The sequence below is a fragment of the Podarcis cretensis genome (assembly GCF_951804945.1).
Source record: "Podarcis cretensis genome assembly, chromosome: 9".
Classification (NCBI taxonomy): Eukaryota; Metazoa; Chordata; class Lepidosauria; order Squamata; family Lacertidae; genus Podarcis; species Podarcis cretensis.
The window spans coordinates 43,488,025-43,514,412 of record NC_137178.1 but is presented as its reverse complement, the minus strand read 5'-3'; the positions used below and the strand labels follow the sequence as shown (position 1 = coordinate 43,514,412).

Genomic DNA, 26,388 nt, shown 5'->3' with positions numbered 1-26,388 from the left:
TGCCTTCTGCCTGTTTGTTTTATATTGAAAGGAAACAAAATATCTGAAAATCGAAAGCAACTTTATTTTTCCTTGTTGGATACATTTTAAAAATGGATGTTAAAAAGTAACTATACCCCCTAGAGGAAGTCTGCCAGTGCTTTTGTTTTACTCTACAAAGAGAACATAGTAGCTGGGAAAATTAGATCGTGGGACCAGCTCCCTGACCTTGACAGAATGATTAGAGAGGAAGTTTTATCTGCCCTGGACAAAATATATGATGTGCTGCGACAGATGGATGAGAAGGTGTCTCTTATGAATCAAAAGATGGACTACATAACAGCTGCAGTCAGCAAGGAGGTGCCAATGGAAAATGCAGTTGCAGAAACTGCACAACAATCTATCCAGGAAATTGATTCAGGGCAAGTGCAAGGGCAGAGAAAGATGGAGGTGGTTACGAACACACCATACAAGACACAGAGTCTTCAAGTCCTACATGACCAGAAGCTGCAACACTGGGTGATGGAATTTGGAGGGCACTGGTTAAATTGTGGATTTAAGAAAGCTACTATCTCTAGTGGGCCTGTGAAACAAGTGGAAGACTACTTTTGGAATAACTATCCTTTGGATTACAAATTAAATAATGGGGAGTGCAACACTGGGGAATGGGACAATTGGATAAAAGGAAATGAAGAATACTACTACATAGAACTCTCCAGAGATTGGCTCCCCAAAGAGAAAGAGAAGAAAATGCGAAAGAATCCAACAGGGAACAAGGATGTATGTAACTACAAACAGAAACAAGAAAACCTGCAGAGGGGGCCTGGAAGTGACCTGAGAGCCTCAGATATTAGAACACCGGACTGACAAGGATTAAAGATTTAAGGACTGACATTTTTCGGAACCAGGAAAAGGGACGCTGGAGAAGCCTAGAATGAGAAATGCTTTTTGTAACAAATTTATATTTATGGAATTAGTGTAATCCTAATGAAATATTAAGAGATGCTGGAAAGGAAGTAATTGGTTTTAGCAGAAAGGTTAAATATGGTTTAAATTTATGAATTTTAAAGATTTGAGGACAAGATAAAACTAATGAAATTAACGCAAGAAAAAATGAAATGGTTTGAGTAATAAGGTGAAATAAGAATTTGTATTATAAATGAAAATATGAGGTAATATTATATGGGGAATATAATTAAGGGTAAGACAAGAGGCTATGAATTTGCTGAATTTAATTTTTAAATGGAATACAAAGAGGGAGGTGAGAGGAAGTCAGGAAAATAAGTAAAAGAATGCTGAGAATTGGAAAGGAGAGAATTTTATTTTTTATTTTTATCTTTTTGTTTTTTGTGTGGAATCTTTGATTTTTGACTTTTGTAACTTTCTTTTGTTTTTTGTCTTTTGATGTCTATTTTCTTTTGTTATTTTTGTGGTCTTTTTTCTTGAGAAAACCTAATAAAATATTTAAAAATAAAAAATAAAAAAAAATAAAATCTGATAAATAAAGCATGCCACAAGCTCTAATCCTGGTACCCATGAGAGCACATTTAAATAGTGTTCCTATTTAAATACCATTGAACGGCCCATTAAATCCAGCCTTTCTCTTCTCAGCTTGCTTAACCTTTCCCTGCAGGTCAAGGCATATACATCATCCCACTCACATTACAAGCACAAGAGGTTGATGCTGAACGTGACAGCCAGCTCTCACATTTCACAGATTTGTAGAGTTGGAAGCATAGCTGTCAACTTACAGATTGGAAAATAAGGGACCAGCAGCCTTGAAAATAAGGGACCAGCAGCCAAAATAAGGGACCTGCAGCCTCACCTGTTCCAGGCACTCCAGTCTTCCTGTCCTCCTGCAGTCTGATCAAACTCAAGCTGGTAGCTTCGAGAACACTGTCCAACCAACTTTGTAAGCAGAGGTTCAACTGAATAGAATCTGAATCACATGCACCACAAGGCCTATGCAGCCTCAACTTAAGATGGCTCCCCGGCCTGGCTTTGCACTGTTTGCAACAAAATGGCGTCCAGCATTCAAAAACCCCCTCAGCTTGCATTAACTAGCCACACACAAGGCATGCAAGCTCCACCCCCAGTCGTTCTTAGACTTCTTATTGGGTGAGCAACACAGCCAAGCAACACAATTGGAGCCTCCCTTCTCCCTGGCCGGCAGGGAGGGAGGGAGAGGAGCTGCTTCCTTTGAAATTTAAGGGACATCATTTAAGGGACATTTAAGGGACATCCATCAATAAGGGACAGCAGCGGGACATGGCGCTGGAATAAGGAACTGTCCCTTCAAATAAAGGACACTTGACAGCTATGGTTGGAAGGAACCCTAAGGGTCATCTAGTCCCACCCCCTGTAATAAAGCAATCTCTACTAAAGCATCGGAATTTTGTATCAGATATGTATTTTACCACACAGACCTTGAGAAGCAACAGAAAAATCTGTACAGACAGATGGCAAAGTGTGCTAATTCCACCACATAATCCCATCCGTAAACATCAGAAAGCTGTGCTTTTAAATATAGACTGTCAGCATTCCAGCTTTACATAAATATACAGCACAGAGAAAAAGGTTGTGTATGTTTTTCTGTATATCACAGCATATCCAATATGAAAGTTAGCTGAAGCTTAGTCCATTTTTTATAAAGCAAGTTTCCAGGAAAGTACACCTCCAGTTTACTTCCTCCCTCTCCAAAATGGATGACCATAAGCTTGGGAGTCTGCCATAGCTGCTGCTTTTGTGATATATTCTAGCTTTCCTTTCACCTTCTCAATAAAGGGATGCCTTTGCAGCAAGCCAGCTTCCCGATTCATTCACACTCTCTTCTAGGCATTTGATAGGTGTCATACTGCTAGGAGACAATGTCCTAAAGTGATTAAAGCTGCAGCCCTATTCCTTCCTAACAGGGAGAAAGCTCCATTATACACACTGGGACTTACTTCTGAGTATACATGTACAGGACTGTGCTGTAATGTTACAAGAAAGACAACTGACTGTATTACTATATTATAAATCCACCCTTCCTACAAGGATAATGTACATGGTTCTGCTCTGCTCATTTTATCTTCAAAACACCACTATAAGTTAGGGGAGGCTGAGAGACAGGGACTCATCCCATCAAGCTTTGTGGCTGGGGTTTGAACTATTACCAAACACCAGCACCAGAAGTGTGGCGTGGGGGAACAATGCTTGAACGGTTGCATCAGACCAAGTTGTTGTCATAGTCTTGTTGCTAAGCAACAACATACAGATCTCAGTGGAGTGGGAGGCCAACCAGCAAAGAGTTTATGAGGTGTACTTGCCTGGAGGCAGAATCAGCTTGCAAAGTCAGGTCAGGTCCAGCACTAGGGTCCAGCAAACAGTGTGGTGAGACAGTCCAGAAGTCAAGGAATCCGATGGTCATGGGTCAAGACATGCAGGAAGCAGCAAGGTAGGGCCAGGAACTACTAGTGTTGTTACCAGCATCTGACTGCTGCTGGAAACTCTGCTTAAGAAAACTGAAGCCAGCTGGTTCTCATCAACACCTCCTCCACCACCTCCCCTTTCAGGCTGTTGTTCAGCAGGTGAAGCTGATCCTGGGCCATCAAAGTTGTGGGTGTTGCAGTATATGTATGTGGAACTTGTGGCCCTGCACGTGCTGTTGGATTCCAAATCTTATTATCTCTGACCTTTAGCCATCCTGGGAGTTGGAGCCCGATAACGTTTGGAAGGCCACAAGTTCCCCATCCCACTTCTGGAAGATAACACAACATTCTTGCAGGAGAGCAGCTGTATTGAGAATTGAGGAAACATGCTCCTCATCTCTCTTTCTCTGATCACCCCCTCTACCCGTGTTATGTACTGAAGTTCTCACCCTGGGCCAGCAGGGGGATACTGTAGATAGTTTTCACTCAGGTCCACGTCAGTTATTTTAGGCGGGAAACCCTGGGTTGTTGTTGCTACAATGTTGACAGCCGGCTGCCTATAAAAGCAGGCCGGCTGAGCTGTTTGCTGTTCAGTTCTGCCAGCGTACAAATAAAGAGCTGCTCTGGAGAAATTGCTGTTTCGTCTGCTATGTTCGCCCACAACTTAACAACCCGTCAGATGTCAAGGCAATAAGCAATTATCTTACTTTTAAAAGACATCTGAAGGTAGCCCTGTTTAGGAATGTGTTTAATGTTTAATGCTGTATTGTGTTTTTAATATTCCACTGGAAGCCACCCAGAGTGGCTGGGGAAACCCAGCCAGATGGGCAGGATATACCGTATTTTTCGCTCTATAAGACGCACCAGACCACAAGACGCACCTAGTTTTTGGAGGAGGAAAACAAGAAAAAAAATATTCTGAATCTCAGAAGCCAGAACAGCAAGAGGGATCGCTGCACAGTGAAAGCAGCAATCCCTCTTGCTGTTCTGGCTTCTGGGATAGCTGTGCAGCCTGCATTCACTCCATAAGACGCACACACATTTTCCCTTACTTTTTAGGAGGGAAAAAGTGAGTCTTATAGAGCAAAAAATACTATATATATTACCCAGCAACTACAAAACTGTTCAGGAGTGTTGAGGTTCAAGGAACTGCAAGAAAGTGCCTGCCCAGATATATTTTTTTAAAAGGTAAATGACCCCTGACCGTTAAGTCCAGTCACAGATGACTCTGGGGTTGCGGCGCTCATCTCACTTTACAGGCCGAGGGAGCCAGCATTTGTCTGCAGACAGTTTTTCCGGGTCATGTGGCCAGCATGACTAAGCCACTTCTGGCTCAATGGAACACCGAAACCAGAGCAGCGCACGGAAAAGCCATTTACCTTCCCACCGGAACGGTACCTATTTATTTACTTGCACTTTTTGGCGTGCTATCAAACTGCTTGGTTGGCAAGAGCTGGGACTGAGCAATGGGAGCTCACCCCGTCACAGGAATTCGAACCGCCGACCTTCTGATCGGCAAGCCCAAGAGGCTCAGTGGTTTAAACAACAGAGCCACCCACGTCCCTACGACATATTAGTTATTTAGAATTTTGTACACCGGGTGATATAGCAAATGAATGACATGTAAACATTTTAGGAAAGCTGCCTTCTCTTGGCATTATTCCAAGGGCTCATTTGGCCCTACATCATTGCAATCACATCCTGATTGCCATGGAAACTACAACTTCAGATCCAGTTCCAAATTTCCATGGTGAACACTTAGTAGTAAGAGGCGTACTGAGACAAAATACAAAGCAGGTTTTTTGGTGGAAGGGGAGGGGGAGGTAGCATTAAATGATACACCAGACTCTTACCAGCGGATCTTTCAATCTTTAAGGTCAGTTGGAAATAGGATAGATACATATGCATAGTTTCATCCTTCAACCAAGAGAACATTGAGTGGTTTCAAAGTAACTTAGGTTGGACCTGAAGAGAGGCAATGAAGTCACAGACCATAATAACAAAGTCCACACACAGACGGTCCCAGGACCAAACCCTAGCAGCTCCACCATAGCAGAGGATGGAAAAGGCTGCACCAGATCCTGGGGAATTGCTGCCATCCAACAGTAGGCAGAACATAACTAAGACCCACCAGTCACAAAATAGTGGTGCAGGGGCAGAAGTTACAAAATGGTGGCAAGGCAGAGTTTGGCACAAGGAGCTGGCAATCACTTGCATGATTTTCTACTGGTATCAAATCAATCTTTCGAAATGGCAATTTTTTCCTCAGCATTTTCCTTGCAGCAAGGACTCCACTATGACAGTTTTCTTCGTGCTAAATACAGGCACTTTTTCTGGTGGCATTGAGAAAGCCGATCCAGCTTTAAGTACGGAAAGCGTTTGCTTTTATATTTCCGTATTTCCACCCAGCCTCTCAAAAATATTTTGCCCATCTCTTGTGGTTTCTTCTCCCATTTTCTCTTCCATGGCCATGTACATTCACTTTCTTGTCCTGTTTCTTCTGATATCCCCCCTTTTCCATTCCCGGTTTGTCTGTTGTTGATTATGTTATATATTAGCCTTTTATCTCACTTTCTAATTTCCTTCAACATCTTCTCAGTTCCTTTTGCCTTAGTGGAGGAAGACATTTCCCTCCTCTGTCCTGCCCCATTGTCTCAGCATGCAAGGAGTTATGGGTGCTGGCATGAGTATATTTTTCCCAAGTAGTTTATAATATTGCAACTGGAGCTAAATTTAAGAAACTAAAGAATGAATTTTAAAAGATCTTGAGAGTTTTAATCTCTGTTCAAAATGACACCTGCATTTGCAGCATCACAAACATATATTCTTGTATACAATTTTGTGAAGTAAAACTAAAAGTGCATTATATTATATTATATTATATTATATTATATTATATTATATTATATTATGCAACTGACAAATGCAGACACTGATAAACAAAAACACTGAGATTATGCACCATACAATTGTAGGTCTTTTCTGAACTGCAATGTTCAAGCAATATTTGTGAGTTGAAGAATCATCAAAAGATTATGGTAAGCAGTGGTATGGCTTTCCTGTCTTATCAAAAGTGTTCTCAGATCTATTACAACATTGCTTTCCAAACACTGTTGGAGTAACAGACACTTCTATAAACAAGGACCATTTTTAGTGCAAAGATGTGGCTATGATGATCAGTAAGTGTTTGTTACTGCCAGATGGAAGTATTGTAATGAGTAATACAGTAAAGTCTATTCAGAAATTGCAGCTGTAAAATGCTGTGAGTCATTCCCTTAGTATACTAGCAAAAGAAGCATGTTATTACCAGAGGTTTAGAAGAGACAACCAGCTCATTTGGATGCACTGGTGATATTGATTATAAAAGCCCTCTGTTGTCCGAGACATAGATATCTGACACTCAGCCTTGCTTTCCATAGTCAGTTGAAATGGTCAACAAAAATGTCTGAAGTCAATGATCCTAACATTAAATGTTTTAGAGCTGCAAACAATTTTTTACAGAGGCCACCAACTGACAAATCTACTTTTCTCTCTCAGATGCCCTAATCTTGCTGCCCTTCACAACAAGTATTAGTTTCCCTTTTCATTCATTTTTTTTATCTCGAGTACTGGAGCCTGGTGCATCACAGCTACATTCCACCCACTGTGAAATTTAAGTGCAGATTAGGGTATATTTGAGGTCTGCTGGGGATTGCTTTCCTTCAAGTGGCTTCCCTGTAAGACTGAGATGGAATAGTTGACATGTATGGTTGCACTTGTAGGTGTGTGAACCTCTTTATATCTTAATACAGGGTGATTAATAATGAAATATACCGTTTCAACACACTATAAAAAAGAAGAATGTAATATATATTACCTGTGACAGAATTGTAGGGGAATGTTTAAAGTTTTTTTAGAAACAGTCACAGATGTTCTATATGTGCACCCATTGTCACACATCAAACCGGTAATCCTTATCTGCCGAAACACGACTCAGCCTACGTGTTGATTTTCCCGGGCTTCGTTGAATGGTGGTGCAAACACTATTGACTTCTTCTGAAACAGACGGTCGTCCAGGACTTCTAAGTTTGCACAATCAGCTCATAGTTTCACATTTTTTATGCCAATTGTAGATACATTTTCTGCTTGGAGGTTTTTCCCCCCGAATCATGATCGACAGTGCCATCGCACAACAGTTACAGATTCTGTTTTGCTCACTTCAAGAACACAAAACACCTTCTCCCCTGCAGACACAGCCATTTTGCCTGACTAGTCACATGAATCGCACGCTATCGCCTATGTCACTTCCCTCAGTAGTAGAACACAAACTTTATGAGTACAGTGGTACCTCGGGTTAACAACTTAATTCGTTCTGGAGGTCCGTTCTTAACATGAAACTGTTCTTAACCTGATGTACCACTTTAGCTAATGGGACCTCCTGCTGCCGCTGCGCCACCGCAGCATGATTTCTGTTCTCATCCTGAAGCAAAGTTCTTAACCTGAGGTACTATTTCTGGGTTAGCAGAGTCTGTAACCTGAAGAGTCCGTAACCTGAAGCGTATGTAATCCAAGGTACCACTGTACATCTACCTCACGGTTCGCAGTTGTGATCCGTGTCATTGCCTGTTACCGCCTTACAGCATCTGAAAACTGTATACTTCATTATGAATCACCCTGCATATTAAATCTTTGCCCAACTTATTTGTAAAGACCCCTCTACCTGAACTGTACATTTCCTCTCAACAAATTCAACTAAGGAAAATTTAACCTCTAGTAAACATCTTACATAAGGTTGCAACCTGAAACTTAAAGCAATGCCAAAATAAAAAAGGCAAGGCAGTAATCTATTCTCTGGTTCAAAATACCAATCTGGCAAAACACTGAAAAGGATATCAAAGCTTGGATTTAACTTTTTCAACATACAGAATAATTGCAAATGAATTTTTTTATTGTAAGTTCATGATCTGTATTGCCATGAACATCCCCATACTAAAACGTTGATTTACAAATCCACTAAACACAGCAAGCATTTTTTGTTCCTTCTCTACTCCCCCAAGCTCTATGGAACAGCAATTCTGACAGGTTGAATTCTTTCTGCTCTAGTACATTCGATTTCCTGAATGCCTCTCTCATCTCCAACACAGTCCAAAGTAGCAAGAAAACTATTGAGACTTTACATTTTCTGAAGTTTCAAGTATGCATTGTGGTTTAAGATTATAGCCCAACTTTCTTTAAAGCCCTCAAGGGAGCATTATACGGTAATGTTAAATAAACAGAGTACAAGAAACCGATTCAAAAACAAACACCACTAAAGAAAAATGCCTAGCAGTGTATACTAGAAGTGATTTTAATGAGCTTGTACCATTTTACTTGGTTGTAAACTGCCTGGTATGTATCTTTTTATGACAGGTGGTATATAAATGGTTTACAATAGATAAAACAATAATACAGTGGTACCTCAGGTTACATAGCTTTAGGTTACATACGCTTCAGGTTACACACTCTATTAACCCAGAAATAGTGTTTCAGGTTAAGAACTTTGCTTCAGGATGAGAACAGAAATCGTGCTCCGGTGGCACGGCAGCAGCAGGAGGCCCCATTAGCTAAAGTGGTGCTTCAGGTTAAGAACTGTTTCAGGTTAAGAACGAACCTCTGGAACAAATTAAGTACTTAATCCAAGGTACCACTGTACTTGTATGCAATAATCAACAAATATCATACAATATAGTTACTTCATTTCTCCTGTCTATAAATAAGCAATACTTTGTATACTGTTTACTAATACTGAATGTGAAGCTTATTGACCGCATGTGTCTCCTTGCCAGTCTCTTAACTCCACATTTGGAGAAAATCATTTTCCTGTCTTATTACCTACACCCCAAGAGATATTTATCCAGAAATTCTACCTTGAATTGTTCTACTTAGTTTTGGCTGCTTCTCAACTATTTTCAGGTTCCAGGGACAACTACATCCATTTCCAATACCCCAGGCCTTTTAACATTGATTTGCATGCCCCCACTATCTGCACAGTGACAATGATAAATAACTGCTAACTAATAATAATGGTACAAATTTATTGCAAAATATTTCAGTAGATCAGTCTTTTTATGTGTACTAAAAAGAAGAAGAAAAACAGAGTATTTATCTGTCAATTTTCTCAATGGGAGTTTCCGACCGCCCACTGAGTCTCGGTTGTTGAACGTTTTGGAAGTCGAACAGTTTTCCAGAACAGATTACGTTCGACAACCAAGGTTCCACTGTATTTTAAAAAGAAAGGGGAACAGAAATAACAATAGTATGGCCTTTGTATCCAATACGATGTGTACACTTTGCATTTGTGCTTGAATTGCTGCACCATCATGGTAGAAGCAGCTGTTAGATTTAATTACAGAAAAGCAAGTGTAATCCAAATGTAGAATTGGAAATTGTAATTGTTCTGGGACGTAAATAAATGCCACAAATAATTCTGTATTAAAACTGTAGTACTTAACAACAAACACAAGAGGTCTCCTTAACTATGTATTTCAGATGTTGCTTTATCTCCAGTTAGCACACCAACACCAAATATATATTCTGCAAGAACATTTTTAAAAATACTGCACAGCATACCATTTGGTAAAATCTTAGAATTACATAAGAACTTGCTGAAGACTAGGGGTGCGTCAAAATTTGGTTCAGTTTGCATTTCACGATGAACCTACCTAATTTACCTTTCAAGAAACAATGTGAACCCAAATACAGCTGTCCTGTGAAATCCACACTAAGTGTATATTAGGAGACAGTGTACATAAAAATGCACATACCCATGAAAATAACATGCAAAACACCTTATACTGTATCTTGCAAGGATGTATATATTAGTCAAAACTGTGTGCAAAATGTATTTATTAGGAGAAATGGACTGAAACGCTAATCTTTGTGGGAATGTTAAAAAAAATGCAATCTGATGTGAAAATATGGTGAACTGAATTTAAGATCAGGAAAATGAGAAAGTTGAAATAGGGAAATTTTCCACCACTTCTGAATGCACATGCCATATGGTTACTATCACTTTAAATGAAACAGCAAATACAGTATATAGGCTCCCTGTATTAGAGGTAGTTGTGGAAATTTCAGTTCCATCAAGTTTTCCTGCACTAATATTCTGCAGTTTACACTCATCAAATAGACACTTACAGTCTTCAATCAGGTCACCATTTATTTATTTCTTGAAGTTTTAAAGCCATATGTCCGGATTTTGCTGTACATTTGATCTTACTTGTACTGTTAGGAAAACAATCTGGTCTAATGGCAATTTACTTTGGAACTCCCTGCCTATTGATATCTTGAATGCACCGTTGCTGTACAGTATGTACCCTTCTGGGCACCTACATAGAACATTTTTCTTTAGGCAAGCCTATCTAGGCATATAGAAGTCACATGTGTTTTATCTCTTTATGTCTTGCTTGGAAGTTTTCTTACAATCAAGAAGTATGTGAATTATATTAGATGAATAAAAATTTTCGCTCGGCCTCCTCTCATCTTTTGCTCACAAAGTTTGTCCTACGGGAAGTGGGGGGTGGGGGTGGGATATGGTTCAGTTGCTTTCATTTTTCTTTCTACATCTAACCCTCAACCTCCCAGTTTGGTGCTGCTAGACAACACACTATTATTAGACACAATACTATTGCACACCGCCTCCAAGCAGCTCAGGATGGCATAATGAGCTACAATTAGTTGAAGAGTTAAAGGACTAACTCTCTCACTCTCTCTGTTTCGTATATAATTTATAATAATTTTACTGAAAGCATTCCACCCATAGGTACACTGTTTCACCCGACTATATCTTCTTGTGGATCCCATGACCTAATGCAGTCCCTTTGAGTTGACGAGATCTAATTAGCTTTATGGTGCCTACTTTTCCATCAGATGACTTGCATCTTAAGTGGTGGGCAGAGATCTGCAATACTGAGAACTATGTTGACTAAAGTACAGTGGTGCCCCGCAAGACGAATGCCTCGCAAGACGGAAAACCCGCTAGACAAAAGGGTTTTCCATTTTGGAGGTGCTTCGCAAAATGAATTTCCTATGGGCTTGCTTCGCAAGACGAAAATGTCTTGCGAGTTCCTGCGGGGTTTTTTCCCTCCCCCCCCCCTTTTTCTAAACCGCTTATCCGCTAAGCCGATAAACCGCTAAAAGCAGCTAAGCCGCTAATAGCGCTAATCTGCTAAGCCGTCAATGGGCTTGCTTCGCAAGACGAAAAAACCGCTAGACGAAGAGAATCGCGGAACGGATTCTTTTCGTCTTGCAAGGCACCACTGTAATGTCTAGCTAACAACGCCTGGCTGTGAATTGTGAAGGCCACTCCCTGCAAAGCCCTTCCCACCTGGTCTAGGGGGCAGGGCCCACACTCACCCAGCTCTACTAAAGAGGCTCCTGGTGAAACCAGAGGGACATTGCTAAACCTGACAACAAACCCTAACTATTGGATTCCTTCCCCACATCTTTTTGTGCCTGCCAAACAGCCATGTCATGCTTAGGATAATATTTTATTCTCTTTGTTAATTATGCTGTTCTAAATTTTATATTTGACTTCACTTAAGAATGGTTTTTTAAAAATTCCTTTTTGTTAACTTAGTTTGTGTTAAATATGCATTCTGTAGTTGACCTCCTTTGTAATGTTTTATTTTGAAATCTTTTAAGATAATGTTTTAGTTTTCTGTTAATTATGTTGCTTTGGCTGTATACTCTATATTTGACTTTCTTCAGATTGTTTTATTGATGTTTTATTGATTTTTTAATATTCTGTAAATCACTTTGAGATTTTTCGTAAAAATATAAAGGAGTCTAGAAATGAAATGAATAATAATAATAATAATAATAATAATAATGTATTGTATCGTTTAAATGGATAGGTCTGGCACTGTTGTGCTTTTGCAAAGTTGTCTCTTATTTATTTTTATTTTTTTATAAAAAAATTTATTGGGTTTTCACATTTTATAAACACAGACACACACAAAGACAACACATATAAAGTTTCATATCCTTACTTTCCTAACCCCAGTTCTTGACCTCCCCCCACCCCCCCCCTTCATACATCCTAATTCAATTAAATTAGCTCAGCAAGCTCATCTCTCTCCTCCTTTACATATTATTATTATATATATATATTTTTAAAGAAATACTTGATTCTTATTACTTGGCCAAGTTTTGCTTATCCAATTTTCTTATAAATATTAAATCCTTTTCTAAGGTCGACCCAAATTCCTTCCACGAATTTCCCTTTTATCTTAAGAATAGGTCATAATAATCAAACACAAAGGTCATAAACATTTTTTAAAATTCTTTCTCCCCCCCCCCGCCCCGGTTTCTGTCCCTTCCCAATGTCCCCATGTCCACAAAAACAGTTTTTAGCCTGGATTCCTCACATCTGAGGCCTTTAAGTCTCTGTCAGTCTCTCTCTGCCAATTTTGTTGATAGCCCTCTTTGTTGGTCATCGGGTCTCGAAGGAGTTCTAGCTCAGTCTCATCAAATTTTCTTCCATCCAAAGTACTTGGTACCAGCTGCTGCGAAAGGTCAACTAATCTTCCATACTCAAAGAGGAGGCCCCAATCATATTTCTTGTTTCTTTTGAATTCAAATATTCCAAATGTTCCAGGGGCTTCCTCCCTCCTCTTTCGCATCTTTCGCAGATTTGTAATCCAAGGGTCTTCTTCTTTATATTCTGACAATGTAGGCTTCTGGTTGGTACTCTCCATCTGTACTGGCTCGACTCCTTGTTCCCTCTCCTCCTGTTCCAAAGTTGTCTCTTCTAATTCAGCTGCAGATTTTTTCCCGGTCAAGTCCATTATGCATTCAGCAGAGTCACTTATTTTAGAGTTCAAGGTTATAAGTTGTTTACTCATAGCCGTAGTCTGCTCCTGCAACTTTCCCACGAGAAAGAACATTCTTTCTATCTCTGCCTGTAATTTTCCATCTGCAGCCATTGTAGTGTTTCAATGTTTCCCCTAGGGGGATTCTGGTTACTTAATAGTCTTTTCCCAACAGTCCGTTACTTTGTTATTTCACTACTTTGTTCCCAACCACTTTAATTCAAATATAACAAATTTAGTCCAGAAAGGTATTGAATAATAAGATTTTTAACTTTCACTGCCCGTTTGACAGCTCCTTTGACAGCTGTCAAACTCCTTGTTCCTTTTTCTCCAGCTCACATACAGGACACTCCCGGGTCTGGGGGGGTTTAATCAAAGGCTTCTAAAATTCCACTCTTACTCTCCAGCACAAATCTTCTTCTGTCAAATTCATGAAAATATTATCTTTTAAAAAACACCAAAAAGAAAGAACTCTCCACCTTAGTTCTCCGATCCTTGCTTTAGATCTTCTGTAAGCAGGGGGGTGCGGACTTCCCTTTAGCACATCCCCCGATCGTACCGAATTCAAAGGTTGAAATTTTAAAGTCCAAATTCCATTCTACTCACGGATTAATTAAAGTCCGAATTTCAGGGAAGAAAGTCAGCGGTCTCCGGCCATGGCTCGCGGCGTCGCTCCACTGCAGTAGCGGTCCACTCACAGCACCACGCCGCTCCCCGTACCCTCTCCGCAGCCTTTAAAAAGGCTCTTCGTGGGTCGGGGGGGCGCTTTAGGTGCCCGCCGAGTCACCAAGTCCGCAGGCTTCAGCGCCTGCGGTTTCTGAGGGTCCCCGCGTCGCCGTCGCGGTAGAACCCTTCTCCAGCGGAGCCGATTCCCTCCGGAGCTCGGAGGGAATCCGCCATTAACCAGATCGCGCTAACCCGGAAGTCCAAGTTGTCTCTTATTTTGGGGGAGGGGGAAAGAGTACCAAAATGAAGACAGCTTTTTCTTTATTGACCCCTCCCTATTACAAACAATTCTAACCAAATCAGAGAGCCAGTGTGTATATGTAGTGATTAGAGTGTTGGACTAGGATCTGGGAGACCAGAGTTTGAATTCTCTCTCAGCCATGAAGCACACTGGGTTATATTGGGCTGGTCGCTGCTGCCTCCCAGCCTAACCTACTTCACAGGGTTGTTGTGGGGAACAGTATACCCCTCCTTGAACTCCTTGGAGGAAACGTGGGGTATAAATGTAGTAAAATAAACAAAAAAATCATGCTATTTATCTAGCCCCATTTAGCTACCCAGTAACCCTCTCAGATTTGGATCACATGTAGACCAAATACACAACATGCAGGATAGAAAACATGGGGACTGGAAAGAGCAGCAGCATTTTCATTCATTCATTTATCCAGTTTTCTAGCTTTCTCCATGTGGAAGGCAAGAGTGTAGACAACACAAAGGTCTAAACAACGACAATGGCCCCACCCTACATTCAAAACTTAACTAAAATCTGATAAATAAAGCATCCCACAAGCTCTAATCCTAATACCCGTGAGAGCTACTGTAAAAATAAAGGTCTTGCAGTGTTCCTATTTAAATACCATTAAATCCAGCCTCTCCTCAGCTTGCTTAACTTTTCCCTGCAGGTCAAGGCCTATACATCATCCCACTCACATTACATTTCGCAGATTTGTAGAGTTCGAAGGGACCCTAAGGGTCATCTAGTCCAACCCCCTGCAATAAAGCAATCTCTACTAAAGCATCGGAATTTTCTATCAGATAGGTCATTTACTTCACAGACCTTGAGAAGCAACAGAAAAATCTGTACAGACAGATGGCAAAGTGTGCTAATTCCACCACATAATCCCATCCGTAAACATCAGAAAGCTGTGCTTTTAAATATAGATTGTCAGCATTCCAGCTTTACATAAATATACAACACAGAGAAAAAGGTTGTGTATGTTTTTCTGTATATCACAGCATAACCAATATGAAAGTTAGCTGAAGCTTAGTCCATTTTTTATAAAGCAAGTTTCCAGGAAGGTACACCTCCAGTTTACTTCCTCCCTCTCCAAAATGGATGACCATAAGCTTGGGAGTCTGCCATAGCTGCTGCTTTTGTGATATATTCTAGCTTTCCTTTCACCTTCTCAATAAAGGGATGCCTTTGCAGCAAGCCAGCTTCCCGATTCATTCACACTCTCTTCTAGGCATTTGATAGGTGTCATACTGCTAGGGGACAGTGTCCTAAAGTGACTAAGGCTGCAGCCCTATTCCTTCCTAACAGGGAGAAAGCTCCATTATACACACTGGGACTTACTTCTGAGTATACATGTACAGGATATATGAAAGAAGGTTTTATACTTCACCAGTTGGATTAAAAGGAGCATATAGTATTACAGTGGTGCCCCGCAAGACGAATGCCTCGCAAGACGGAAAACCCGCTAGCCGAAAGGGTTTTCCGTTTTGGAGGTGCTTCGCAAAACGAATTTCCTATGGGCTTGCTTCGCAAGACGAAAATGTCTTGCGAGTTCCTGCGGGGGTTTTTTCCTTTCCCCCCCCTTTTTCTAAGCCGCTTATCTGCTTATCTGCTAAGCCGCTAACAGCGCTCATCCGCTAAGCCGTCAATGGGCTTGCTTCGCAAGACGAAAAAAACGCTAGACGAAGAGACTCGCGGAACAGATTAATTTCGTCTTGCGAGGCACCACTGTATTTAGGATTAACTAGATCATAAATTATTAAACTGCTTATCCCCAGGCCCACTAAGATGGCTGAACATGACTAAGACCCACCAGTCACAAAATGGTGGTGCAGGGGCAGAAGAAGTTACAAAATGGTGGCAAGGCAGAGTAGCTGCAATCACTTGCATGATTTTCTACTGGTAACAAATTAATCTTTGGAAATGGCTATTTTTTACCTCAGCATTTTTCTTGCAGCAAGGAATCCACTACGATAGTTTTCTTCTTGCTAAATACAGTGGCACTTTTTCTGGTGGCATTGGCAAAGCTGATCCAGCTTTAAGTGCGGAAAGCTTTTGCTTTTATATTTACATATTTCCACCCAGTCTCTCAAAAATATTTTACCCATCTCTTGTGGTTTCTTCTCCCATTTTCTCTTCCATGGCCATGTACATTCACTTTCTTGTCCTGTTTCTTCTGATATCCCCCCTTTTCCATTCCCGGTTTGTCTGTTGTTGATTATGTTAAATATTAGCTGTTTATCTCACTTTCTAACTTCCTTCAACATCTCCTCAGTTCCTCTTCCCTTAACAGAGGGAGACATTTCCCTCCTCTCCCCTGCCAACTTTGTTTCCCCTGCCCCATTATCTCAGAATTATGGGTGCTGGCATGGTATGTTGAACACATTTAGTGAAGGATTTTGTTTTAAAACAAGCTTCTGTATCATGTATTTGTACATTAACAGATATTTTAGGCTATATATTTTCTGGTGGGAGTGTTTTCCTGCAGGAGGGGAGCTGACAGGAAAAAAATAAAAATCACCTTTAAGGACAATCAAAGATGGAGAAGAATGTTTGGAGGGGCTTTTGACTTTGCAGCAGAGGGATGGGGGGGGGGGACCGGTTGTGGGGAAAGCATCCATGTTGAAAGAATATTAACTCTGGCCAGAGAGTAAGAGATTACATTTACTGCTGGAATATCATCTTGGCTGTGAGTCCTGCAAGCCCTGCTCCCTGCCTTCTTCCAACTGTCCTGGGACTGACTGCAGGTAGAAATGATGAGGCTGCTGAACAGACTCTGGGTGGGGGCATTGCTTAGGGATTTTTGCTGAGGGGGTGTTATTGTTGCTGTTATTGATATTAATTTGTGTAGCTTTATTTTGCAGCTTTATTGTGATTTATGTGGAAATTGTTCAGTTTGGTTGTGTACTTTTTGATGTTTTAATTATCCCTTCTGACTACTTTTGCTGTATTGTGCATTTCTTTGCATGGCATAAGCCACCTGAAGCATGGCTATAACTGGAAATGTGGCATGCAAATAAAATTATGTATGTATGTATGTATGTATGTATGTTTATTGCTTGGAGACCTATTCCTGCAGCCCTAATCCTTCCTAACAGGGAGAAAACTCTATTATACACATTGGGACTTAAGGTAAAGGTAAAGGTACCCCTGCCCGTACGGGCCAGTCTTGACAGACTCTGGGGTTGTGCGCCCATCTCACTTAAGAGGCCAGGGGCCAGCGCTGTCCGGAGACACTTCCGGGTTACGTGGCCAGCGTGACATCGCTGCTCTGGCGAGCCAGAGCCGCACACGGAAACGCCGTTTACCTTCCCGCCGGTAAGTGGTCCCTATTTATCTACTTGCACCCGGAGGTGCTTTCGAACTGCTAGGTTGGCAGGCGCTGGGACCGAGCAGCGGGAGCGCACCCCGCCGCAGGGATTCGAACTGCCGACCTTTCGATCGGCAAGTCCTAGGCGCTGAGGCTTTAACCCACAGCGCCACCTGCGTCCCCACATTGGGACTTACCGTACTTCTAATTATATATGTACAGGATTGTGCTGTAATGTTAAAAGAAATACAACTGACTGTATTACATTATAAATCCACCCTTCCTACAAGGATGATGAATGGGTGACAATATTTACAGAAGCAATATATAAACTGTGCTGATCTCTGTAAACAAAAAACAAAAAATACACATGTAATAAATACACTACATAATTTATCTCAGTAATCCTCAAATTCTGTAGCACAGAACATCTTTAGTACATATAACTGATAACTCTATGTCCACTTTGGCAAAACAAAAAACAAAAATACCACAACCAAAGCATAAACAAACCCATGGACAGGGAACCTGCAGTTCTTCCAGATGTTTCTGGACTACAACTCATATCATCCCTGTTCATTGGCCATGATGGCTGCGACACGTGAGCGTTGAAGTTCATCAGCATTTTGAGGGCCACAAGTCCCCCATTCCTACTTTAAATTGTTAAAGTAAGAACTTGGCTGTAGAAGAATTCCCACCACCGCTACCCCCCATAGAAAGATTTAAGGAGATTGCTGGATTTTGACCGTAATAAATTTGTGCAGCCTTTGCAGTTAGAATATCAAAGTGAAGCACAGCTGTCAAGCACACAATTTCTCATTGGCAGGCTGCAGTGTGTGTATTGATTCAGTCCACCTAACTCCATGCTCTTAAGATACTGACACACTTCATCTGAAAAGGTGTATTTCACAGCCGAAGGAAAGTGACCTTCATGAACAGTATTTTAAAAACTATAAGGATGCAACTTCAGAAGTGTGCATTCATATGTTGTTCATGCGCACACACATATATCTATATTATACATATATGTTATTATGCTATTACAGAATCAGAAGCAAACTTTGGTTATCGGATGGTACATGGAAGTATAATGTATACAGAGTAGGAATTAAAATAAACACAACGCGTAAACTGGTAAAAATATATGAATGAAGCTTTTATGCTTCACTGTTTGGATTAAAAGGAACAGATAGTATTATTTAGAATTAACTAGATCATAAATTATTAAACTGTTTGCTCCCAGGGCCCACTAAGATGGCTGACAATGACTGAGGCCCAGCAGTCACAAAATGGTGGTGCAGGGGCAGAATAAGTTACAAAATGGTGGCAAGGCAGAGTTTGGCACAAGGAGCTGGCAATCACTTGCATGATTTTCTACTGGTATCAAATCAATCTTTGGAAATGGCTATTTTTTACCTCAGTATTTTCCTTGCAGCAAGGAATCCACCACATCAGTTTTCTTCGTGCTTAACAGTGGCACGTTTTCTGGTGGCATTGGGAAAGCTGATCCAGTTTTAACTGGGGAAAGCATTTACTTTTATATTTCCGTATTTCCACCCAGTCTCTCAAAAATATTTTACGCATCTCTTGTGGTTTTTTCTCCCATCTTCTCTTCCATGGCCAGGTACATTCACTTTCTTGTCCTGTTTCTTCTGATATCCCCCCTTTTCCATTCTCGGTTTGTCTGTTGTTGATTATGTTATACATTAGCCTTTTACCTCACTTTCTAACTTCCTTCAACATCTCAGTTTCTTTTCCCTTAGCAGAGGAAGACATTTTCCTCCTCTCCCCTGCCAACTTTGTTTTCCCTGCCCTGTTATCTCAGCATGCAAGGAGTTTTGGGTGCTGGCATGGGTATATTGAACACATTTAGTGAAGGATTTCATTTAAAAACAAGCTTTTGTACAGGATGGATAAAAATCAATGATTTAAATTGATTTAAATAGATCAGATTTTTTATTTAAATCGGATTTTTTAAAATTTAAATCGGATTTTTAAAATAAAATGCTTTTAGAGGAAAACTCTTTCTAAAGATATTTTTCTGTTTAAGTTACAGTATAGTCCAAAGGCTATACTGGAAATAAGGATTTGTTTTAAGTTTTTCATGTGTGCTAAAACTCAGTCTAAGTTTGTTTATTTTTTAAGTTCAACCACATCAGTTAACAAACATGGATACATATGCTATAATATTATTGATTTAGTTAAATAAATTGTTTAAATTGTTATTAAGGAAACAATTATTTTTCTCCTTCCAATAAAGTACAAATATAAAGTTATTAAACCTCACAATAATTTCATAATTATCTTTCTATATATTTCTAATGTAGCACCCTGCTTGTGGTTAACGCTTAGCTGGAATGAAATATTCAACGCAGCAATAGAGAAATTAAAATAATAATTTATTTGTCAGACAAATAAATATGAGGCACAGTGGTATATGGTTACCAAGCTCTGGCCTGGCCTCCTGCCATTCTGGCCAGCACTTATATTTCCTTAATCCAGCCCTCTTGCTCCTCCTGTGGCTGCCTCTGTCCAATCAGCCTGGTTGAAATTCCTATTGGCTGTTTGCTAGAACCAATCACAAAAGATACACCCATTTCCTCATGTCCTTTTATGGGAAACAAAAAGCTATATATTCTTCTATCTATAAATGACAAATAAGTAGTAATATATCTTACATGTGTCTCAACAAGGAACCTTAATTACCAGCTCACCTCGCCCTATTGCCCTCCAAAACAAATGGTTTAATCTTAAATTTTTATCTTAAACAGATGTCAAGGATCATCATTGAAAGATCTCCTTCCTTCAAGGTCTTTTAAACAAAGGCCTGACAACCAGTGCTCTAATGATGTTTCCTGCTTGGCAGGGGGGGGCTAGGCTGGTGGCTGATGGCCCCTGTGATCTCTTCCAACTATATGAAATAAGAATCTAGCATAAGGATTTAACATTTCTTAGCTTCTAATTCCTTTGCATAATTACATTTAAGCCAATATATATTTAATACATAACATAGATAACCTTTTAAAAGGAAAAGAAATCTTAAAAGGATCTCAGTTTAAGAAAGAAACAACTTTAGAAAAAGACTTCCCAAAATACTCTCTTCTCCAGCCAAGCCAGTTGCCTTTTTCACTGCTCTTGACCTTTCAACCTTAGGAAAATATGGCTCAAGTTTAATGGGAGGCACATGGTTTTATTTTACTATTTACCCACTCTTAATTATGTTTTTCTCTGCTTTTTTATCTTCTGTAATATGTAGGGTCAGTGTAACCTTGGCTGTCAGCCTGTAATTCCCTTTGACTTTGAGAATTGTTTTCTGCTATAAATCAGGGGGCCCCTTGTCTAGGAGGAAAAACATTTTGCCAAGGTTCTTAGGCAGCTGCTCTTCTGCCTGGCATGAAACATTTGAAGATCTTTAAGCTCATTTTAAGATACAGGCCCTGATCAAAAAATATAAGCTTGATAAAAATGCAGGCTTATGATTAGATGCCTCACTAATAGTATAACTCAGTGATTTTTTTTTATAAGTGTAAAAACTACTCTGAAAATTTATTATTCCAGAAATGAAACCTTCATCTGGTTGTAAATATTAAGATTAAACCACCAAGAATGAGTCTTTCTGTAAAAAAATGTGTGATGTAAATCAAGTCTTACTGACTAGTAATTTAAATCAAATCCACCCTGCCTTTGTACATTAACAGATATTTCAGGCTATATATTTTCAAGTGGGAGTGTTTTGCTGCAGGAGGGGCCTTGACAGGAAAAAAATTAAAAGCACCTTTAAGGACAATCAAAGATGAGGGAGAAGAATGTTTGGAGGGGATTTTGACCATTGCAGCAGAGGGATGGGGGGGGGGGGGAATGGTTGGGAAGAAAGCACCCATGTTGAAAGAGTAGTTATTCCGGCCAGAGAATAAGGGATTACATTTACTGCTGGAATATCATTTTGGCTGTGAGTCGTGGAAGGCCTGCTCCCTGCCTTCTTCCTCCCTTCCTTTCTTTTTTTTTAAATAAACATTTTTATTCGATTTTCCAATACATTTATTTTTTAAAAAATCATATACATATTCATATACAGAGATTCCTCCAAATCTCAGGACTAACTCCCCCACCCCTCCCTGGATCCCCATTTGAAACATCTTAAACTGCATCTTCTTCCAGACTCTAGTATATCAATCAGTATTTCCCATGGTCATTTTTACACTACAAGTGAAATCAAAATCCTGCCAATGTTTCCATCTGCTTACAGTGGTTTTTATGTAAACATTTTTATTTGATCTCCCTGCCTTCTTCCAACTGTCCGGGGGGGGGGGGGGCTGTCTGATGATGAGGCTGCTGAACAGACTCTGGGTGAGGGCATTGTTAGCTGCCCTGAGCCCAACTTCAGCTGGGGAGGGCCGAATATAAATAAAAGTTTATTTATTATTATTATTGCTTAGGGGTTTTTGCTGAGGGGGTGTTATTGTTGCTGTTATTGATATTAATTTGTGCAGTTTTCTTTTGTACCTTTATTATGATTTATGTGGAAATTGTTTGGTTTGGTTTGGTACTTTTTGATGTTTTATTTATCCCTTATGACTACTTTTGCTGTATTTTGAATTGTGCATTTCTTTTCATGGTGTAAGCCACCTGGAGCATGGCTATTAACCGTGGAAAGTTGGCATGCGAGTAAAATGATGTACGTATGTATGTTTACACTGGCGACTCACAGTAATCCTCTCAAGGTCAAGTTTTAATTAAATGGTAATTCTGTATCTTGGCTTTATCAGCACGGGTGTGTGTGTGTCATATGGTATAATGCTTCTTCATTTTTTTTTAATTGGTTCACATAGAAAATTGCCATGTCAGGAAGAAGACTAGGTTTTAACAACTGTATTTCCCTGGCACCTGCTTTTCTATTTACAGAGATTTCCATTATTACTGAGGAGCACTCAGACATCTGAACCCCCACCTGAAATAGTACTGCTCAGATACAGTTTTATTGAGAATGGGGCTTAAGTGGCTTTGCAAATCTGTCAACATTGACTGTGAATTGTTGGAAACATAGGAAAGAAAGGAGCATGAAGCTGAGAAAAGGCAACAAAAGGGTTGAAGGCTGCATTCTTCTAGAGTTCGTTTTAAAACAAACATGATGCCAAGGAGCTGAGTCTTTATTCATTAGCATCATTTAGTTAACATTAGCGTAGCTGTCGTTATATAAGGCCAGGGCTTTACAAGTCTTGGTGAAATGTCACTGTATAAGCTAAAGATCTGCTGGTGTCGCTATACTAGCTCAGGACAGCCTCTAGTAGTGGCACAGAGATTAGCAAGCACAGCTGCACATGCAGTTCTCTCCCATATATATGAATAGCAAAGCCTAAGAAAACATCCAAGACAGCACAAAACAATACGGAGATCATTAACATTATATTTATTTATATTCCAGCTTCATACAAACTGGATAGAAGCATAAACATAGTACATTTCTACCATTTTCAACAAAAATATATAACCAATATGTACAATTATTGTATTAAAAATACAAAAGGGATACAGACTCCACCAATGTCTTTCTAAAAGACATACAGGTACAAGTAGTATCAAAAGTATGAGGAAATCACCAGTTAGTTGTACATTCTGCACTTGACATCACAGAGTGAACTGAGATTAGCAGTCCTATGGTCTACAATTACTTAATGCCTATATAACATTTGTGCAACTTGTGATACAGCTAGGTTTGTTCTGTCTTGCTATATGCACATGTGGTCCATACCCTATATAATGAAACTGGCAAATGCATATTACATGTAAAATTACAAATGTATAATTGACAATGTGATATATGAGCAAATAAGACAAAAGCCATGAATACAGGAGAAAGAGAATAATTAAATAAAGCACTGACATAATTCAATACAGTGAAAAAACACTGCAATTTGATCTTTAGAAGTTGAAGTTATTTACGTTTATCTACTGATCAATATGATCAGCTGAGTTCAATGAAAAAAATTCCAAGACCAGCAGTTCCTCACATCTGAGTACTGCTCAGATTGGCAGCCTTCACTTTTCCGGAGTCTGTGCAAAACCAACACAAAAACAGAAAGTAGGGGGTGTCATTTCATTTCAGTCACTCAAGGATTAATAGCAGCTGTGAGCATGTGATTGCTACCCGATTGGCCTTCTCTATACATGCAGTGTTCCATAAAAGTAATCCACAGTTGTGAATATTTTTGCACTGCTAAGGCTGGTAGATCTTCAGAGATTGCTCCTCTTTATAAAAAGGTTGTATCACTTCCTAATGCAAAGCTAATAAAAAGAGCCTATTACATCACTATTAAGGGTTGGCATTAGCTGCAGTGACCTGCATTGCCTTAACTGTAGTATTATCCTCATAATTTGTGTGTGACAACTGTTAGTGTATTACAAGGATGATAAAAAGGAAAAAATATTTGAAGTAAAAGATGGAATTGCCATTTGTCAAAGTGCGACAAATGTTTTTATTTACCATTCTGTATTCCTCAAGGCACAGGAAAGGGATGCAAAATGGATTTGCATCTATTAAAATGCAAGACTAATTGCCTTGCATCAATACAGATGCAAATTAGCAATACCAGCAATTCCAAAACTGATCAACTGTGCTCCAAGTGTGGAACACTAAAAATGAAGGTTGAAGGTCAATGAAAGGCCGAATCCTCCCTATAGACCACCCTTACTTAGATGCACTATAGCTTTTTAAAAACCGCTTCTTAAAAAGTACAAAATAATACTGAAATTATGCAGGTGTAACCCCCCCCCCCTCCGAATACAACATTTAGAGTAGCAACAAAGGCATTGTAAACAAGCAAACAAGCACTGTGTACTTGAAGGAATTCAACATGTTTCTCTTAGTAGGGTAAAGGCCAAATGTAGCTTGTCAACTAGTTGATTTCATTATTCCAAGGAGGTGAAGTGCACAGATTGTGATCAGCGGCAGGGCATGACCCGGTGGTGCCTGGGGTGGGTGGGAGCGCGCCACACAATGGCAAAAGGGCACGCCGTGGGGTGGGGTATGCCATCGGAATGACTGCGTCCTTCTCAGCCGTCCTTCCTCGGATCTTAATCACAATCAGAGGCGTAGAGTGAGGGGTGCTGGGGGGGCGTCGCCCCAGGTGCAATCTTGTGAGGGGGGTGCTGGGTGCCAGAGCTGCTGCATCCTTCTCAGCTGGAGGGCAATAACTTCACAGTATTTCACATGCAGGGGAGAGATGTGGCAGCTTCATGTACCAGTCCCACACTGCTTTTGTGGGGATTGTGGGACCTGTAGGGCGCTCAAGCCACTGCGTCCCCCTCAGCCACCCTTTGGCTAGAGGGCACCCAGAAGAGATGTGGCAGCTTGGGTACCCTGCAAAAGCAGCGAGAAGCCGCAAAAGCAGCGTGGAGCCGGCGCATGGAGCCGCCACATCTCTCCCTTGCATGTGAAATACTGTGAAGAAATTGTCCTGGCACTTTTCAAATTGTGTTGCTTGAAATGCACAGTGCAGCGTTTTCCTCAGCTACCGCTGTTGCCATCTTCCACATCACAGTATCATTCATATTACAGCTGTATGAGAGGACTAAAAAATTCTAAATAGGCCAAGGCTTTACAACCAAGCGAGGGTATCTCTTCTCCATCATTGAACCAGCCAGAAATACATGTCAGCATTTTTCTTAGTTGGGAATCAAAAACGTGTACTTCCAACATCTACACATCACAATGAATAACTGACTGTACTTCCCCAATGCCTGGAAGCATTTAAAACCTTCCTCAGATCTTAATCACGATTACAGGCATAGGTTGGGGTGTGCTGGGGGGGACATCGACCCGAGTGCAGTCTTGGGAGGGGGCACAGGGTGCCAGAGCTGCTGAATCCTTGACAGTTGGAGAGATGCAGCAGCGCCGTGTGCCGGCCCCACACTGCTTTTGAGGGCAGCGCAGGACCTGCAGGGTGCCCAAGCCACCACATCTCTTCTGGGCGCCCTTTAGCTGGAGGGTGGCTGAGGGGAACACTGAGGGTCCGATGTTGCCTGCAAAAGCAGCACGGGGCCAGCGCATAAAGCCGCCACACTCCTCTGGCTGAGAAGGAAGCAGCAGCTCCGGTGCCCTCAGCAGCCCCCACCCCACTATACCTCTGAATGTGATTAAGATCTGAGGAAGGTTTTAAAAAATGCTTCCAGGCATTTGAGAAGTGCAGTCAGTTATTCATTGTGATGCGTAGATGTTGGAAGTTAGAATGGTACTGTGATGTGGCAGACAGCAACAGTGGTAGCTGGGAAACCGCTGCAATGTGCATTTCAAGCAACACGGTTTGAAAAGAGCCAGGGCAATTTCTTCACAGTATTTCACATGCAAGGGAAGAAGAGTGCGGGAGGAAGGGGGAGAAGCCCCATGCTGCTTTAAGGCAGGGAAGGAGGCAAACAGGTCCACCATCCTTTAGAGTTCCAAGGCTCCTATACTAGGGGCGTCGTCTTGTGCTCTCCTTTAAGTTGGCTCACGCAGGATCCAGATAGCCCCAGTTCTTAGACGGCAGAGACTTGCTCATCTTCTGCAAACACAACAGGATAGGAGGTAAATACATCTCAAGGTATTTAGAACTAAAATAGCCAATGTATTTATATGTTAGGTTTGTTCACTTGTATAACACTAAACCCATAGTGTAGCATGCACATTCGCTCTCCATGCTCTCTCCTGTGCAGCCGGGATCAGGAAAAGGTGGTAAATACTAGCCATGAATTTTGGCTAGTTGGTACATAGGAATCAGATATTAGAGTTTAACTAACCAAATTATGTTTTGAAACAAGCCAGCTTCATAACGTACGGTTTTAAAGTTGGTCTGTTTAGAACAGGGCTGGCAAACCTGTGGCACACTGACTAATCTTGACCCACAAAGCCATTTCGCACGCCCA

At 40.7% G+C, this 26,388-nt stretch overlaps 2 protein-coding genes and 1 long non-coding RNA gene across 18 annotated transcripts in view; 1 reads left to right on the top strand and 2 right to left on the bottom strand.

The window, feature by feature from the left end:
- Positions 1–19,750, bottom strand: part of LOC307224541 (uncharacterized protein) — a gene marked incomplete at its 5' end in the record, with an annotated part of 127,428 nt that extends 107,678 nt beyond the window's left edge. For 3 of the 7 annotated variants that reach the window (XR_013842594.1, XR_013842595.1, XR_013842596.1), the window contains one exon: positions 18,907–19,750. Coding sequence is in view for 1 of the 7 variants with exons in the window: in XM_079991466.1 (XP_079847592.1) it covers positions 3,135–3,231 (97 nt within the window). Of the gene's footprint in view, positions 1–2,924; positions 2,948–3,134; positions 3,232–18,906 lie in introns of those variants that run through there. The other 4 variants (XR_013842597.1, XR_013842598.1, XR_013842599.1 and 1 more) reach the window with 2 other exon arrangements.
- LOC307224559 overlaps positions 3,244–26,388 on the top strand; it is a 34,992-nt gene continuing 11,847 nt past the window's right edge. The window contains exons 1-3 of one of the 5 annotated variants that reach the window (XR_013842654.1): positions 18,077–18,091; positions 18,734–18,870; positions 22,393–26,050. This is a non-coding gene — a long non-coding RNA (uncharacterized lncRNA). Of the gene's footprint in view, positions 3,416–18,076; positions 18,092–18,174; positions 18,871–22,392; positions 26,051–26,388 lie in introns of those variants that run through there. The other 4 variants (XR_013842653.1, XR_013842651.1, XR_013842652.1 and 1 more) reach the window with 4 other exon arrangements.
- The window catches only part of RAPGEF2 (Rap guanine nucleotide exchange factor 2), a 166,616-nt gene continuing 163,108 nt past the window's right edge, over positions 22,881–26,388 (bottom strand). For all 6 annotated transcript variants that reach the window (XM_079991335.1, XM_079991338.1, XM_079991337.1 and 3 more), the window contains one exon: positions 22,881–26,027. In XM_079991335.1, the coding sequence (XP_079847461.1) occupies positions 26,002–26,027 (26 nt within the window). In that variant the 3' untranslated portion in view covers positions 22,881–26,001. The remainder of the gene's footprint in view (positions 26,028–26,388) is intronic.